This window comes from Dendrobates tinctorius, unplaced genomic scaffold (genome assembly GCF_039654945.1).
Source record: "Dendrobates tinctorius isolate UK_male_01 unplaced genomic scaffold, ASM3965494v1 ptg000384l, whole genome shotgun sequence".
Classification (NCBI taxonomy): domain Eukaryota; kingdom Metazoa; phylum Chordata; class Amphibia; order Anura; family Dendrobatidae; genus Dendrobates; species Dendrobates tinctorius.
The window spans coordinates 2080280-2099384 of NW_027362050.1; the positions used below are offsets into that span (position 1 = coordinate 2080280).

Below are 19105 nucleotides of genomic sequence, written 5' to 3' on the forward strand. Positions count from 1 at the left end.
ACATAACATTTTTACATGGTCTTAAGAATTTTCCACCATTAAGTACAATGAGAACAGTGCAATACTTCATTTCTCCTGTAGGAGTGCTGCAGTGAAATTGGACACTTGCTGATAGGTTCTCAACCAAAAAAATAACAGCTGATCACTGAGGTTCCCTGCTCTTTGGAGGACCCTTCTAACAAACATGAATGATTTAAAATAATAAATTTCTTTGGCTTATCAAGTACAGAAAAAAAAGTTGTGCCACCAAAATAAAGTTCAAAGACTCAATACTATTGCAAATATTCATCACCAACCACTGCTTAGTGTTTCCATGCTAGTGCCCTGCTCTCATCATGCTCCATCCTCCGTGTACAGTAACCGCGACAAGGTGACCATGTTGGTGGCGGTTGGTATTTATTGGGGCATGATGGCAGCTCCAAGGCAAAAGTCTATTTCATGCTTGCAAGATGCGTGGGGCATTTTCTATTACAGAACTTTAAATTTAAAGTAAATTTTCATAAAATATTAATTTTTCTACTTAAAGTGTCTATCAATAAGAGTAATTTCTCTGTACAGAACCAGGTCAGGGTTTCTAGAAGAACAGCGTCACCTAGTGGCCAGATATTATATTATGTTACAGGACACAAAAGATTATTAGGTTGTGTTCACATGAACATCTGCTGTATTTGCACATGGAACTAGTAAGTGGTGCTTCGACCTCTCCGATTTTTTTTTCTTTTTTTTAATTTTTAGCTATTTTTTGATGATCGCTGTGTAAATACCAGCCCAGACCAGGCTTTTACTATTTAAAGGGGTTGTCCAGTACTTTTATATTAATGGAGAGGTCTTTGGGATAGGTTATCAATATATGATGGGTGGGGATCAGCTGTTCCCAGTGCCGATGTGCTCGGTTGCAGAGCGGAATAGCACAGCTCCGCCACCTATATAGTGGCCACAGCGAGGTACTGCAGATCCACTCATTCGAATAGTGGGCAGATGTGCAGTATCCAGCTGCGGCCACCATGGAGCTGCTGTTCCCCTCGGCATCTGAGCATAGCCATCACCGTCAACAGCTGATCGGTGGGGGTGCCGGGTGTCGCACCCCCACCGATCTGATATTGATGGCCTATCCTAGGCGCAGTCAGACGACCCGACCGTATAAATCAGAGCGAGACCAGAAAGCAGCGCACGGACTGTCCGGCGGCTCTCCCAACCAGATGCATAGAAATACATGGAAGCTGTCACGCTCAGGTCAGGAGAGCCGCCCACCAGTCCATGCATTGCTCTCCGGTCTCGCTCCGATTTACTGCGCCCTACTGTTGGGCCATTGATACAAAAGTGCAGAACGACTCCTTAAATGAGAGGAGCAAAATGTGAAATTTTGTAAAATAATTGTCTAATAAATGACAGGACACTGAAGCCTTTAAATAATTTACTTTTATGTGACTTTTTCATTTTTATTGTATTCGTGTGCCTTTTTTTTGGAACAAATATTTCAAAACGGCTCACAGGGGTTGTGCGCAAAGTCCAAGTTGCTCTTTTTTTTTTTTTCCCCTTCTATTTTCATATTTTTTTGCTTTCGTCTGATCCTGATCCCATTATCTAGGGAGGGACCTTTGGGATCTCGTGCCAATGATGCCAGTAATCCACGGTCACACGACCCTCATTTCACATTCGGTGTGTTCATTCACTCTCCATAATCCCCGGATAAAGCCTCTGCGCTTTTTAGAGCTCGGTAAAGCTCTTTACAGATCGGCGGTGATCTTATGCGTTACATTCGTGTTTCTGCAGCGGTGAACACAATGGTGAAATGTAGCGAGCGAGGTTCCGGGATCATTCAGGATCTATCCGTCCGACACTATGTTACAGTGACTAACCATCAATTGTGACGAAATGGTCAGGACACAGCTATGCTCCCGCCCGGCAGCATTTACTGGTTGAATTTCATGTGTTTTTGGTGAAGAATCTTCAGCAAAATTGCTGAATATTTCATAGAGGCAAATGAGAAATGTCCAGTATGAAAGAAAGCTCATTTCCCAATTATCAGCCTGTCCCAATCATCCGACGAATAAGCAAAACGCTCTTTCGTTGTGCTACAGTGGGGCAAAAAAGTATTTAGTCAGTCAGCAATAGTGCAAGTTCCACCACTTAAAAAGATGAGAGGCGTCTGTAATTTACATCATAGGTAGACCTCAACTATGGGAGACAAACTGAGAAAAAAAAATCCAGAAAATCACATTGTCTGTTTTTTTTTTCATTTTATTTGCATATTATGGTGGAAAATAAGTATTTGGTCAGAAACAAGCAATCAAGATTTCTGGCTCTCACAGACCTGTAACTTCTTCTTTAAGAGTCTCCTCTTTCCTCCACTCATTACCTGTAGTAATGGCACCTGTTTAAACTTGTTATCAGTATAAAAAGACACCTGTGCACACCCTCAAACAGTCTGACTCCAAACTCCACTATGGTGAAGACCAAAGAGCTGTCAAAGGACACCAGAAACAAAATTGTAGCCCTGCACCAGGCTGGGAAGACTGAATCTGCAATAGCCAACCAGCTTGGAGTGAAGAAATCAACTGTGGGAGCAATAATTAGAAAATGGAAGACATACAAAACCAATGATAATCTCCTTCGATCTGGTGCTCCATGCAAAATCCCACCCCGTGGGGTCAGAATGATCACAAGAACGGTGAGCAAAAATCCCAGAACCACGCGGGGGGGACCTAGTGAATGAACTGCAGAGAGCTGGGACCAATGTAACAAGGCCTACCATAAGTAACACACTACGCCACCATGGACTCAGATCCTGCAGTGCCAGACGTGTCCCACTGCTTAAGCCTGTACATCTCCGGGCCCGTCTGAAGTTTGCTAGAGAGCATTTGGATGATCCAGAGGAGTTTTGGGAGAATGTCCTATGGTCTGATGAAACCAAACTGGAACTGTTTGGTAGAAACACAACTTGTCGTGTTTGGAGGAAAAAGAATACTGAGTTGCATCCATCAAACACCATACCTACTGTAAAGCATGGTGGTGGAAACATCATGCTTTGGGGCTGTTTCTCTGCAAAGGGGCCAGGACGACTGATCCGGGTACATGAAAGAATGAATGGGGCCATGTATCGTGAGATTTTGAGTGCAAACCTCCTTCCATCAGCAAGGGCATTGAATATGAAACGTGGCTGGGTCTTTCAACATGACAATGATCCAAAGCACACCGCCATGGCAACGAAGGAGTGGCTTCGTAAGAAGCATTTCAAGGTCCTGGAGTGGCCTAGCCAGTCTCCAGATCTCAACCCTATAGAAAACCTTTGGAGGAAGTTGAAAGTCCGTGTTGCCAAGCGAAAAGCCAAAAACATCACTGCTCTAGAGGAGATCTGCATGGAGGAATGGGCCAACATACCAACAACAGTGTGTGGCAACCTTGGGAAGACTTACAGAAAACGTTTGACCTCTGTCATTGCCAACAAAGGATATATCACAAAGTATTGAGATGAAATTTTGTTTCTGACCAAATACTTATTTTCCACCATAATATGCAAATAAAATGAAAAAAAAAACAGACAATGTGATTTTCTGGATTTTTTTTTCTCAGTTTGTCTCCCATAGTTGAGGTCTACCTATGATGTAAATTACAAACGCCTCTCATCTTTTTAAGTGGTGGAACTTGCACTATTGCTGACTGACTAAATACTTTTTTGCCCCACTGTACATGATTTTCACGCTTGCTTACAAATCATCGTTCTCGGCAGCACATCGTCCTGTGCAAGTAGGATGTACGCTGCTGAGAACAATGATGTTCTATGTGCACAGAAAGATGGCGATAGCGATCGTTCTGAAGTAGTCAGCCTGTATTAGGTGACCCCTGATCGGCTTGTATGTAGGAACTACCGCAGTCGGCCAGTGCAGACGTACCATAAATCCTTCTTCCTATGTGCATGATGCGTGACCGTTTTTTTTTGTCCACATTGTGGTCCATTTTATATTTTTGTCCCATTTCTCCCATCTGTTTTTCACTTTCGTGAAAATGATGTTAGAAAGTCCCAAACAGGAGGTTTCCCAAGTGTCTCCCAGCAAGGTGGAGACATACTATCCATTGTTTTTTTTGGCCCTTACGTTGGATGTGTGACTAGCCTCATAGACTTTGCTGTCTTGTTGGTTGTTTTATTTGCTCTTTTTGCTAGCATTTTCTTTTTTAACCTTTTGATATAAACTATTGAGCTGCTTCCAAGCTGACTCCACTTTAAGAATGGTCAGGCCAATTCATTTAACCACTTTGTGGCTTTTGAAGTGGTTAAAGGAAACTTAAAAAAAGACTGAACGTATGCACAAAGGCATTTTTTTTTTCACATTTCTTTTTAGCGTTTTGTTTTTAAAGGGGTTGTCCGGAAGGTTAACAATAATAGCCTATCCTTAGTGGCTGCAGACAGGTACTACACATCCGCCTCCTATTGATTTTCATGGACAGTAGACAGCCGTGACCACTATATAGTCGAGTAGTTCTGGCCGTTGCCGACATCGGGAGCAGCTAATCGGTGAGACTTCTGGGAGTTGCACCTCCACCGATCAGAGATTATGACCTATCCTAAGGATAAGTCATCGACATTAAAGCCCTGGACAACCCCTTTAAGCATTTTTTTCAGAAGGTTTCCCGAATGGATCAAGAAGCACCTGCCAGAGCTGCAGTCAGTAATGATTGCCCCGGGTGGAAGAGTCCAGCCCACCTGGATAAAGGAGCCACCATTACAAGAAGGTGTCAACTATCAGAAGGGAACACTGATGCTTTTTCCTGACCATGAAGAGGAGTGAGAAATAGCCACATCCGAGGGGTCTGGATGACACCTTTTAAGACATTAGTTTGTTACTCTGGCCGCTCTTTATGACATGTTTCTGCTCCACCAGTGTCCTAAGGCTTTGGAGATCCTGAAGTATCCCAAAGAGTTGTAACACACGTTTTACACAAATACAACAGTTTTCTATTTAATATATATATATTATCTATTTCATACAGTATTAAATGTAGATTTTGTGAGTTGAAAGTGCACAATAGGTCAAAAACAAGAAAACAACACTGAGGGGCTTAAAGTTACATTATCAAAATGTACATATTCCATCTCAAGCAATCATAGAAAAATATACTTTAAACACAGTAGACCAGCTCTGCTGTTACTTTTACACATCACCCACAAATACATAAACTAATTTCGGCTCTGCCGACTTTTTTTTTTTAATAACTTTATTACCGCGTTCATGCAGTTAAATGTTGGCTCTGCCTTTATTTGTGACCCCCCGTGGTCTAATATAGCTCTATTACTGAATAAACTTGTGACCATGTAAAAAGAAAGGTCACGCATCTGACATATCCCTTAAAGGAAGCGTAGGAAAAACCCTTTAAGAGAGCGTGATACCATGCTTTACAGAGTGAGTGAATTAGATCCTATACAACAATATTCATACTGGCAAAAAAAAGTCAATTCTAAAACTCTAGTGTAACACTCGGGAACGTAACCTCTCGGCAAGGATTTCCTTAAAGAGTCAATAATGAGGATGAGCTGAGGGAGCTTGGACTCTGGTCGCCACCACTACTGCTGCTACTGAGCCTGCGATGGGCGGTGGAACAGGACTCCTGGGGTCCAGGATAGGTGAAGACTAGATTAGGCGTGAAGGGTGTGATGGAAGGAGTTTTCATCAATGTCGGAGTGTGAAGAGCTTCTGGTTCCAGAACCGTGCTGCTGAGCTCAATTCTCGGGAGCTTCACCTTGGGACCTCTTGCCAATTCTTCATGTGGCTCTTCCTTAAGGAGCTTATAAGAGTCTGAATGTTGGGCCGGTTGGTGATTTCGAGGCACCTTGCAGATAGGTTGGTGCGCATCCAGGATCAGTTCCAGCTTGTCTTTTTGCTTCTGCAGTTCGGCTATCTCCTTTTGAAGAGCTGACTTCTCATCTTCTAGTTTATCGGTCTCCTAAAATGATAGAAGAGAAACAATTCTGAATACAACCTAATTTTTAGCAATAATTGTGACATTTGGTATTTTCTACCCTTCCATCATATTTTGCCTACTTTCTCAAGATAAAGGGGAAGCACTCAAATTGAGCAACACCAATCATAGAAAGTTTCTACAAACATCTGATTTTTTTTTAAGTTTACGAGCTCCAAATTTAGTACCGTAGGCATTGTCTGTGTTGACATCAGAGTTTGTAATTCCATTGTTCTACTTTGTCACAACAGAAAAGCGATGGAATGAATGGAAGTGCGGGATCCATCACTTGACGGACACCAGTGGCGCCCAACAGAACCAAAAAATTACAATACCGTCCGTCAGGTTTCCATCACATTGTTTGCCTAAAATCACCCAGCATGAAACAATATTTATCCTTTAAGTCAAATCTGAATTAAGCCTTCTCTCGGTATACTTACTGCCTGTAGGTAATCTGTCAGCTCCTTGCGCCTGTTCCTGCATTTGGCGGCAGCAATCTTGTTCCTCTCTCTCCGCACTCTTCGCCTTTCTTCTTCTTCTTGTGACATCTGTTTTAGAAGAAATAAAATTGATAAGAAATACAAATTTTGCTACTACTGATAACAATACTAAAAATAAGATCCCATTATATTTATGTCGCTAGTAGCCGTCCTGCCCTTGTCCTAAACTTTCAAGGCCATTTGGGTGGAAAGATGGCACCTTTACCCAGCACCCGGTGCCCTCGCTATGCACATAGGTCGTGCTGCATTCATGAACCCTGGAGTGAATGATGTCTGATTTCTTTATGAATAGAAGGATTGGCAGTGTGTGTGACCCGGTGAGTCAGCCATTAATGCTTATCCCGCTTCAAGTTGTGGTTTGGCCCCATTTCCTAGCTCCTTTTCCTTCTGACTCATGCCACAGGTCTATGAGTCGCCCGTCAACTGTTTCCGTCACATGTGTAGCTAGTTTAAAAAAAAAAAAAAAATCAGGCTAATGATCAATTTTTTAACTCTTTGTGTTCACATGAGCATGCTCCATTCAGAATGGGTCTCTGCATAGCCTCGTTCCAGACCCCAAGTTTTGCCTCGTTCCAGACCTCTCGTCTTGCCTCGTTCCAGGCCCCTAGTCTTGCCTCGTTCCAGACCTCTAGTCTTGCCTCGTTCCAGACCTCTAGTCTTGCCTCGTTCCAGACCTCTAGTCTTGCCTCGTTCCAGACCTCTAGTCTTGCCTCGTTCCAGACCTCTAGTCTTGCCTCGTTCCAGACCTCTAGTCTTGCCTCGTTCCAGACCTCTAGTCTTGCCTCGTTCCAGACCTCTAGTCTTGCCTCGTTCCAGACCTCTAGTCTTGCCTCGTTCCAGACCTCTAGTCTTGCCTCGTTCCAGACCTCTAGTCTTGCCTCGTTCCAGACCTCTAGTCTTGCCTCGTTCCAGACCTCTAGTCTTGCCTCGTTCCAGACCTCTAGTCTTGCCTCGTTCCAGACCTCTAGTCTTGCCTCGTTCAAGACCCCTAGTCTTGCCTCGTTCAAGACCCCTAGTCTTGCCTCGTGCCAGAACCCCAGTCTTGCCTCGTGCCAGAACCCCAGTCTTGCCTCTTGCAAGACCCCTAGTCTTGCCTCGTTCAAGATCCCTAGTCTTGCCTCGTTCAAGACCCCTAGTCTTGCCTCGTGCCAGAACCCCAGTCTTGCCTCGTGCCAGAACCCCAGTCTTGCCTCTTGCCAGACCCCTAGTCTTGCCTCGTTCAAGACCCCTAGTCTTGCCTCGTTCAAGACCCCTAGTCTTGCCTCGTTCAAGACCCCTAGTCTTGCCTCGTTCAAGACCCCTAGTCTTGCCTCGTTCAAGACCCCTAGTCTTGCCTCGTTCAAGACCCCTAGTCTTGCCTCGTTCATGACCCCTAGTCTTGCCTCGTTCAAGACCCCTAGTCTTGCCTCGTTCAAGACCCCTAGTCTTGCCTCGTTCAAGACCCCTAGTCTTGCCTCGTTCAAGACCCCTAGTCTTGCCTCGTTCAAGACCCCTAGTCTTGCCTCATGCCAGAACCCCAGTCTTGCCTCGTGCCAGAACCCCAGTCTTGCCTCTTGCCAGACCCCTAGTCTTGCCTCGTTCAAGACCCCTAGTCTTGCCTCGTTCAAGACCCCTAGTCTTGCCTCGTTCAAGACCCCTAGTCTTGCCTCGTTCAAGACCCCTAGTCTTGCCTCGTTCAAGACCCCTAGTCTTGCCTCGTTCAAGACCCCTAGTCTTGCCTCGTTCAAGACCCCTAGTCTTGCCTCGTTCAAGACCCCTAGTCTTGCCTCGTTCATGACCCCTAGTCTTGCCTCTTGCCAGACCCCTAGTCTTGCCTCGTTCAAGACCCCTAGTCTTGCCTCGTTCAAGACCCCTAGTCTTGCCTCGTGCCAGAACCCCAGTCTTGCCTCGTTCAAGACCCCTAGTCTTGCCTCGTTCATGACCCCTAGTCTTGCCTCGTTCATGACCCCTAGTCTTGCCTCGTTCATGACCCCTAGTCTTGCCTCGTTCATGACCCCTAGTCTTGCCTCGTTCATGACCCCTAGTCTTGCCTCGTTCATGACCCCTAGTCTTGCCTCGTTCATGACCCCTAGTCTTGCCTCGTTCATGACCCCTAGTCTTGCCTCGTTCATGACCCCTAGTCTTGCCTCGTTCATGACCCCTAGTCTTGCCTCGTTCATGACCCCTAGTCTTGCCTCGTTCATGACCCCTAGTCTTGCCTCGTTCATGACCCCTAGTCTTGCCTCGTTCATGACCCCTAGTCTTGCCTCGTTCATGACCCCTAGTCTTGCCTCGTTCATGACCCCTAGTCTTGCCTCGTTCATGACCCCTAGTCTTGCCTCTTGCCAGACCCCTAGTCTTGCCTCTTGCCAGACCCCTAGTCTTGCCTCTTGCCAGACCCCTAGTCTTGCCTCATGCCAGACCCCTAGTCTTGCCTCATGCCAGACCCCTAGTCTTGCCTCGTTCAAGACCCCTAGTCTTGCCTCGTTCAAGACCCCTAGTCTTGCCTCGTTCAAGACCCCTAGTCTTGCCTCGTGCCAGAACCCTAGTCTTGCCTCGTGCCAGAACCCTAGTCTTGCCTCGTGCCAGAACCCCAGTCTTGCCTCGTGCCAGAATCCCAGTCTTGCCTCGTGCCAGAACCCCAGTCTTGCCTCGTGCCAGACCCCCAGTCTTGCCTCTTGCCAGACCCCTAGTCTTGCCTCGTTCAAGACCCCTAGTCTTGCCTCGTTCAAGACCCCTAGTCTTGCCTCGTTCAAGACCCCTAGTCTTGCCTCGTGCCAGAACCCCAGTCTTGCCTCGTGCCAGAACCCCAATCTTGCCTCTTGCCAGACCCCTAGTCTTGCCTCGTTCAAGACCCCTAGTCTTGCCTCGTTCAAGACCCCTAGTCTTGCCTCGTTCATGACCCCTAGTCTTGCCTCGTTCATGACCCCTAGTCTTGCCTCGTTCATGACCCCTAGTCTTGCCTCGTTCATGACCCCTAGTCTTGCCTCGTTCATGACCCCTAGTCTTGCCTCGTTCATGACCCCTAGTCTTGCCTCGTTCATGACCCCTAGTCTTGCCTCGTTCATGACCCCTAGTCTTGGGATCACTGGAGTTTTCAGTGTTCGGATTCCGACTAATCAGGAATAGATATGAGATAACTTGCCATTTTTGGAAAAACTCCTTTAAAAATTGTATTTAAAGGTGGGCGAGCACATTATATTAACCATTTGAGTGACTTACATGGTCACCTTGCCTTCTTCGTCCCATGCTTAATGCTCCCCCCATGCTTCTGATGACACCATGGCGTGGACTATGGTAGGGTGGTAGGGAAAGTGGTCTGACGCTTGGTTGTACCATCCAGTTAAGGTCTTGGCTTGAAGTTATTGCATTTATCGTTGGAATGAAGGGACCGGACGATGTATGGATGGGATATTTCTGTAAAAGAGAACGACAAGAAGATCATTAAGAGTGAGTCAGATGAGACAAATCTGAACACTTATGAAGAAAGTGCATATGCACAAAACGTCCGACTACGCTTCGGCTCAACCTGTGATATTTTCTGCATTTATAGCAATTAATGTGCCAGGAAGAACATAATCCACCTGCTTCTCCACCCTAGCAAGGAACATTTGCTGAATTACAGATGCATTTAATGAGCCCACAATTCGTGAGCACAGTTCCAGATTTCTGGCAAAGTCCCACTTTGAAGAGTAAGAAACTTGCATCCTAACTTCTCCAGTGTCATTTGGAACCAGAAAAGGAAGTTACCGAAAAGTGACAACTGATTAGTTGCTTCCTTGTAACTTCTGCTCAGTGAGGAGACAAGTTGCATGGAGTATATAGAGAAGTGCTGCCAATCAAGGGCTTTGCAGCAGATTATAAACCATATCGCCTTGCGCCCTGATCACCACTGCTGTCAGTAGGGATGTGTGGTAATGTTTTTTTTTTTTGCTTTGTTTTTTTTTTTAATTTGCTCCATTAAAGTAAAAACCTAAAACTTTTCCATGATCCATGTGTTGTTTTTTTTGCTGGATTCACTCCAAATTAACTTAAAAGGAGGTGAAAGAATACCAGGGGGCACCAAGGGGACAAAAACACAGCATACATGGGGGGAGCTGACAGTTTGGTCACTGGAGTCTTTTATTATAAATTGTAGGGATTCACGCTCTCAGGTAGTATTCACACAGGCAATGTGTTTTGATCCAATCATGTGCAGTTTTATTGCTTTCTTAAAACTCCCTGTGATTCAAAAACAAAAACAGCCTCTTCCGGGCACAAAGGGATCACAGTAAATAAACAGTTCATTCAGCACACACATATATGTCAGTGCGAGCTCCCTCGAACAGATTATAGTCCTTTATCTCCTGGAGCAAACTTTAGACAAAGAAGAGGTACGGTCCTACCAGTCTCGGTATCACCTTATGTTTGAGTTCCAGCACTCAGACTGCTCAGCTTTCCTAGCTGATCCGAGCAGTCTCCATTCAGACATAGACTCTGGCTTGTTTCTCTCCCAGCTATAGCTCCAAATTTTGGCTGGTCACTCCCCAGCTTCAACACATTCCTCTCTGCTCAACATCCCCTACAGACTGAAAGCTCTCAGGTGAAAACCTGCTGCTGGGTCTTAGTCAAAGCTAGCCAGGTGTATGAATGAAGACCTGCAGCGCAAGGATTTCGCCTTGTCCTACCTGGCTTTGCTACAATATTTAGCAGCCGCTAATCACCTAGTGAACTTTTGCATACTTGGACTTAGTAGAGTTGTAGTCACTGTGCTGCATTAGTCACCATATTCCCCTACTGAGCATAAAGTTTGCACAGAGATGTGATACTTTCCTAACATTCAGACATACTTTTCTATTAGCAATCATTGCAGACCTTTTACATGCATGAATATATATTTTTTTAAAAATCAATAAATAAATATTAAACATCAAAACTATGTGTCAGTGTACTGTATGATATAATATCCTGTTAGGTAAAATGACTAAACCACACAGAGCAAAAGCAAATGTATGACACAGCCTTAGCCCTGGGCAGTCTGCGAGCGAACAAATATTCACTTCTGGGGATATAGAGAAGACTATGGATATTGTATATTGAGATTCTAGGGAAGCAATCGATAAAATATCATGTAAAAGACCTATATGACCTATATTAATAAGTGCAGGACCTTGGCACATGACTGACCCAGGGGGCAAAACCCACAAAAGCTGGAGGCTGTGAAGGCAGAGCAGGGTCTTCTATCAGAATGAGATCAGATTTACATGTGATCTATGTAATTGGGAGGTATCCCAAAATTGGGACCAACAATTATAACAGAACGACTATGAATAAGCTTTTTTTTAAAAAATAAATAAATAAATAATACACTAATAAAAATAGGAGGCTAAGGCAGAAAAGGGTCAAATTAAAGGGGTTGTCCGCTACTTCAACATTCAGGATCTATCCTTAGGGTAGGTCATCAATATATGATCGGTGGAGGTACAATATCCGGCACCCCCGCCCATTAGCTGTTGTAGGTGACGGCGGCAGATGGAAGTGCTCAGTTATGGAGCTGCTCCGTCTACTGACAGTGGCCGTGGCCGGGTACTGCACATCTGCGCCTTATTCAAATCAATAGCGGGGCAGTACAGGGCCGCGGCCACTGTCAGTAGACGGAGCAGCTCCATAGCTGAGCACTTCCAGGTGCCGCCGGTACTGGGATCAAGCTATACGGCATAGGCGCCGAGTGTCGCACCTCCACCGATTAGACATTGATGACCCATCCTAAAGATTGACCATCAGTGTTAAAATAGTGGACAACCCCTTTAAGTTTAATGTAAGATTCCAAAAAGTTTCAAAGAGACATTTCAGTGTTAAGTCTCATACAATCAGTCCGAGCACAGAGCGCTAAAGCACGGACTGACCGCAGATCTCCCACCAAAGTGTGACATACTCATATTATGAAGCTGTCACGTTCAGGTCGGGTAACCGGAGGCCAGTCCGTGCATCGCTATCAGAAATCGGACCGAAATTCACGGATATCTGAATGAGCCCTCAAAGAGTAATCATCATATCAATTATCTTTTTTAATTCATAGTACACATGAAAATAAACAACTTTTTCATATATTCTATGAGAGAAATCTGCTTCTTTCTCTTCCTGAAGAGAACTCAATTCGGGTGTAAAATCTGTATTCAGCGAAGACGGACTTTCCCATTACTGAGATCGGAGATGACAGTTGGTGCTTTTAAGATTCTGTGGAGAGGGGAGGAGCTAAAGGCAGGCACAGAACATTCTACTGCAAGTACTGGAATGACAGTTACTGTTCTCCATAGACCTTTATGGGCACCGACTGCCATCTTCTATTAAAGCAATGGGAAAATTTGCATTCACTGAATACACACTTCACTCGTGAATTTAGACTAAACGATCAGTTCCAGGAGGAGAAAGAAGCAGATTTCTATGATAAGTTATATTACAAAGTTGCTTTATTTTTATATGTACTATTGATTTATGAATATAAATAAATAATTGATAAGGTTTAAATTCTCTGGGGGCCAAACCAGTCAAAAAAAAAACAGGCATAAAAAAATAAAATAAAATGGAAAATGACATTGAGCAACCAGTGTCAGGTGGCTGCTGAAAGGGCAAATATATAAAGGTTAAAATAAAAAAACTATAGAATAATAAGTCAAAAAGACAAAAGAGCAATGCAGTTCCCATAAAAAAAAATCTTTTTAGTCCCAGAAAAGAAAATTTAGAGTTGACCTAATAAAAATAAAAATATATCAAAAGCCAATTTAGAGATCTTTCGTCGTGACCGCTTTTATGTTTTTCTCTACCATAAGAAGATTGAACGTTTGGAATTCTCTACTGCAGGATGTAGTATTAGATGAGTCATTAAGTAAATGTAATAAAGGACCTGGATTACTTTTGTGGAAAGATGTAACATTGCACGTTTATGTGTAACCTCTTAAAGGGATCTGTTCAGTATGTTTTTTTTCTTTACATATGGAATTAGTAGCATGGCTGTATGGATGCTTTACCCTCAAGAAAAAATTGTATACATTTTTTTTTTCTAGAGATCTGTGCCCATCATGAGAAATCTAACATAGAAGACATATGCAAATCAGGCTGGGAGTGCATTGTGGGCGGGTCAGTGCTATTGGAAGATGAAATTTATGGTTTATTCTTAATATTTTGTGGGTTTAATGTTTTTTTTTTATTCACTTTAAATAACGCATGGAAGTTTTGTGTATATAATATCCCCCCGAAAAGCAGATCTATGACACAAATCAGTTGGTGTATCAATTAAAGGGGTTGCTCAGTTTGGAAAAAGGTTTGAAAAATGACAGTTCACGTGACAATGTACATTTGCCCATTGCACCTTCATTCAAAATTTTCAGCTGCTTCCATCATTTTTTGTGTCCAAAAGCATTGCCGTCTTCTGCAGCTTCAACCAGGAGGATCCTGCTCTTCCTTCCTTCTGTGTTGGGGAGGGGGGGGGGGGGGTCATCAGATTAGGTGACCGGAGGGGTTTTTATGTGATCACAGCTTCCCACGGCTCATTTTTCGTAATCCAAACTTTTTTTTGGTCACTTGACCTGAGAACATCTCAACAATTTTCCGTGGGAAAGGACACATCTTCCCGTTAACAGGGAAGACGGCTGGACATGATGGACCCAAGACCCACCACTTAAGTATAGTCATGGCCTGGTGGGTCTTGATGGTCAGGTCAAAGTCTAGAAACCTTTATGGCACTGGTGTAGCAGAGATCTCATGAGGTCCCTGTTAATGCCACCAGTGTGAAATCAATCAGATTAAAATATTTCAATTGCGAACAGAGGGGAATTTATCTACAGACAAGGTGAGGTCGAGGTGGTCATGGTGGGTCTTTATCCTCCAAAGGATTTATGCCAAACGTCTACCATTCATTTGTAATAAATGGTTGGTGTTGGTCACATCGGACCCTAAAAAATGTTGTACAATGATGCTCTGGATCTAGATGGGACGGATGAAACTAAAGGTTCGTAGACCCATAAGTTGACCAAACTAGCCTGGATGACCATCCAATGTCTATGAAGGGCTCCAGAATCTTCCTCAACAGAGAGGTTGGATTTTAACACTAGCTCTTTTGTACTTCATAAGGTACCATCGTAGTAGTGTCTGACAACGGTTACCTCTCATCATACAGTCGGCCAAACCGACCATGAATGTCTATAAAGGTGCCCGTAATCTTTAGATGAGAGTAAATGATTTTGGCTGAACCATTCAATCATCTGATGGGTATGGAGGCCTCCTGGTCCTCTCCAGTCACAGATGATGTTGGTGGAGAGAAGGATGGGGCATCTCTGCTCAAGGTAGGAGACTTATTGACGTGCTCCTGTGTCACACCTAACCTTGAAGATCTTACGTAATCAGGAGTAATAGTTCCTGTTAAAAGACCGAACACACGAAGGACGTTCTGTACAAAGCAGGAATGACGTCAGCAATGATTCACAGAGTGCCCGAGGCTCCAAGGAAGACCCTTGTGAGATCAAACCTTTTCCAAGAAAATAATAGATGCTAATTAATTAAATTGTAGATTAATGGATAATCAACATTGATGGCAGTAGATCAGGGGAAGCGATTTTAATGGACATTAGGTGCAAACTTAGGACATGATGATTTGAACGTCATGCTACACTGGAAAGTCATATAACACAGAAATTTAATGGTCAGTACATCAGAGACATCAGGACAAATGCAAAAAGGCGATTCAGAAGAACAAGGCAATTCTCGAGATCAGCAAATTATCACTTACAATTTTGGGAAAACTTTTACAGTTGTGCCCTATGTTTGTCCCACATTCCTAAAAAAAATGGTGTAATTTTTACCAAATCTTCCATATGGATCACGTGTCGCCCCTTAATGATAAACTCAGTGCAGATGTCACCAGCGTAAAACTTTTAGTTTTCTTCCTAAAGTACGATAAGAGCCTGAGACATAATGCCAAACGTCGTACATTAATGGACAGTTTTGCGCAATTTTTGATTATTTTTTTTTAAAATGCATCTGAAAATTAAATGTGTTTGTTCCCCACTTTTGACTTGTCTACAATATAGGACTTTTGTGCAACTTTTATACAGAAATGCATTAATCAATATCTCACACTTCATATCAAAAGGTTAACCAAGCCGAATTTTATAGTTTTGGCGTAGGAGCTAAAAAAAAAAAAAAAAAAAAAAAAAAGGGGGTATGATACATGTTGTACAAACATGGGCAATTTGGTTTAGGAAATGTTGCAAATTGGGCAAAATTTTGGATGCAAACTCAGTGAGAAAGGTCCCCGATGTCTTTGGCGGCTCTCCTGCTTCAAATGGAATCAAGTTTTGCTCAACAATACAATAGTTTACGGTTTCTTTATGTGACATGGAGAATGAAAGACCATTGAGGGGTCCTACAACTGAGGGTCTATGTGTATACATCGCCCAACTATGAGAACTCCCATAGACGCCAATGGAAAACCTCACAATGAGGGGGGTCACTGAGTTGTCAGTGTCACCAGGTCTGCAGTTTGCCATCCTGCATGTCTCAGCATTGTTGCCCCATAGTTCTAGGCAGGTGTCGGGCAAGTCAAGACATGCAATAAGCAATGATTGCCTCTGTTGCACTTTTGGCTGGCATAATTGGCAACACAGAATAGGTATCAGAAGATTCGTGACTGCTGCAGCCAATCACTGCCCACAGCGGTGACGCAATGTTCAAATCTGGGCCCACTGCTTGGATGCAGCAGTAGAGAAGGCTCGGAGACCAGCGGTAGCGAAGAGGGAACATCAGCAGGTGACTATATATTGGTTTGGGGGTTTTTTTACTATTTTTTTGGTCATGCCAAAACCCCCTTAAAAAAGTTTTTGGACATTTATGAAGAAATGGGGAAGAGCAAATAAAAATTTAAAAATTAATAATATACTCAACACTTCAATCCTCTGCTGCTCCGGTGGTCGCGGCTCGTCTCTGCATCCGTCCTGCAGTGATCTCATGTCATATACACCATTCATGTGACTGCTGCAGCCGATCACTGAGCTCAACTGTGATACCAGTATGTTACTGCTGGGGCCAGTGATTGGGTGCAGCAGTCACATGAAGGATGTATGGCAAAGGTTCACTGCAGGAAATAGGAAGAAACCAGTGGGCAGAGCTGGTGCCGGCACCTGGAGAGCCCAGGCGAATGCCAGGGCCTATGGCACCTAGAGAGCACACCTGAGCCTGTGCTTGAGGGTGTATCAGATGGACGAGGATGGCAACGCAGTGCACGGACTGGCAAGTGGCTCTGCTGACCTGAGCCGGAGAGCTGCATAGAAATACAGGCTGTCACACTCAGGTCAGGAGAGCCGCCGGCCAGTCTGAGGATCGCGTTATGATCCTTGCCCGTGTTATACGGCCCTCTGACTGCCCCTTACAGTGTGGATGCAGACTGTGTTATACAGCTGGCACCTTACTCTAAATGCCCTGATCACAGCAGTTTAACATCTTAGGGTCCCGTTTCACATAGGGACGCACCAGGTGCGTGGTGCGTCGCTGGTGCGTCTCTACATGGTCGCTAGTAAGCTGCCAAACAGGCAGATCTCTTCAACGACGCAGCAGCGATCCCGACAACGCTCTCTCGGCACACAAGCGGGTCACTGGCAGGTCAGCTCATCAGACACTGTGTGCTGAGGGAGGAAGAAGAAAGAGGAGGGGGATGGAGGAAGACGCAGCTAAAGTTGTCACAGCACAGGCATACTACACAGGAGGAGGCGGCGCCCAGACACAGGCACGACGGACGGATGGTAGATGGTGCCCAGGCACAAGACACAGGCATGATGGACGGATGGTAGGCGGCTGATACAGGGGGGACGCACCATAACTATGGGACGCATTACAGGTATGAGGAGCTATTTATAAAAGTCGATATTTCAACGTTACTAGGGGTCAGAGAAAGAAGAGCCACCTTCACAGAATGCAGCCTTAGTGCTGCTGAAGGTGCCTGGGGGGGGTGACAGGTTCCCTTTAATAAAACTTTAAAAAATATCCTTTTAAGGTGCCCACATGGACCTCAATCCTCTGATCACAGGCTCAGGGTACAGGAATGGTTACTATCACTACCTGTCCTCCTATGAAGGCTCTGCAGTCACCGGTGGGGGAGGGTGATGGACCCTGGGTCACTGCCTCAGGTACAATTGTCGCTCATTCTGTTGATCTGTGCGACATTTTCCTCCTCCTCCTCCTCCTCATACTGTGGCTATTGGGGGACTGGACATAACCCTACAGATGGCGCCTACATCATCCATATGATATGGATATAGCATGTACCCTCTGAGGCCATTTCTGGGGGCTGACACACGACGTACCCCACATGTTCACATAGTAATAATAATAAAAGTCCATTTCTCCCTCCATTAATATAGCACTCACCTGCTGCTGATCCTCCGGAGGTGTCGATCTCATGCTGTGACCCATCCCGTACACTTGTGTAGTCCCGGGGTCACTGGGACTGTGGCTGCCCCTGCTGCACCCTAAATCCTGAAGAGGGAAAGGCCCAGAGAAGTCTCTGTACATTGTCTGGAAGTGGATTCTCGCTCTGTCACGCTCGCACTGACTCACGGATCTACGCTGCCTCATTTTTATCAATGGGGACTCCTCGAATTAATGAAGTGGGCCATACCAAGCTGGTAAAGGGGGGGAGCGAAAAACAAAAACCGTTATCCGATTAGTTTGATACCACGATTATTGCTTCTGACTATTGCCAGCGTTGTTATAAATATTATTCTACCAATTGGGATACTTATAAAGTTTTTAGTATAGTCCTCGAAGCTCTGTAAAAAAAATGTGATCATCTCCATCTCCCTCTGCAAATGGTACATTCCGAGGATTACCCAGCGCGATGACGTACATGCCCTTATAAGGGCACACTTCCTCAGTGAGAGGAAAACCCTTTGCTGAAGCGTCTGTTTTTTAACTCTGCAGTTTCCAGAGCGGAATGGAAAGTGTCTAGGCGAAGAGAAGTCGCTGCAGAGATGGCTTCTTCTGGGAAATGATGCTTGTTTGTACATGGAGGGTTCCTAGGTAGCTGGTGAATTACTTTTCCCAGGCCTGACAAGCCTTCTTTTGGGGAAATGAAGTGTAGCCAGAGAAGAGTTTACCTGAAACCCTTCATTTCCCTCCTTGAGCTGTTCCTGGAGTGATGTGAAGGTTTCCCTGCAATGTGCACATTATTATTATTAATTCATTAGTATTATTGTAAACATTCAATCATTTCCCCGGTGGTTAAACGTGAAGTAAAATCCCCCAAAATTATTACAATTATTTATATTTGTTATTTAACCCTTTTTTTTCTTTTTCACACTTTCATATATTTCTTTCCTCCCCCTTCATCCAAGAGCCAGAACTTTTTTTTACTTTTAATTAAATTTGAGTAGTTTTAAAAAAAAAAAAAAAATCAGAATTTTGCAAAAAATAAATAAATAAATAAAAAGTGACGTGTACACAATTCATCAGCAGCGACTGGAAACTGCTCGAGTTGCTGCTATGAATTGTAGGTGCAGACTGTATAACACAGCCAGCGCCTGCTGCGCACGGCGAGGACTCTGCTCCTGTGTCGCTCCATACACGAGGACCCGGCCACAAAAATATACAGCACATTAAGGTCATTAAGGGGTTAAAGGTGATTTAGAGTGACTAACATAAAT

The 19105-nt window shown here is 44.3% G+C and overlaps 1 protein-coding gene across 1 annotated transcript; it reads right to left on the reverse strand.

Moving 5' to 3' along the window:
- Positions 1–4931: 4931 nt before the first annotated feature.
- FOSL1 (FOS like 1, AP-1 transcription factor subunit) lies at positions 4932–18053 on the reverse strand. The gene is made up of 4 exons (XM_073563226.1): positions 17832–18053; positions 9657–9851; positions 6396–6503; positions 4932–5940 (listed from the first exon to the last, which is right to left on the reverse strand). The coding sequence occupies exons 1-4, from the start codon at positions 18036–18038 to the stop codon at positions 5506–5508; spliced, it is 945 nt and encodes a 314-aa protein (XP_073419327.1). The 5' UTR covers positions 18039–18053; the 3' UTR covers positions 4932–5505.
- Positions 18054–19105: the final 1052 nt, after the last annotated feature.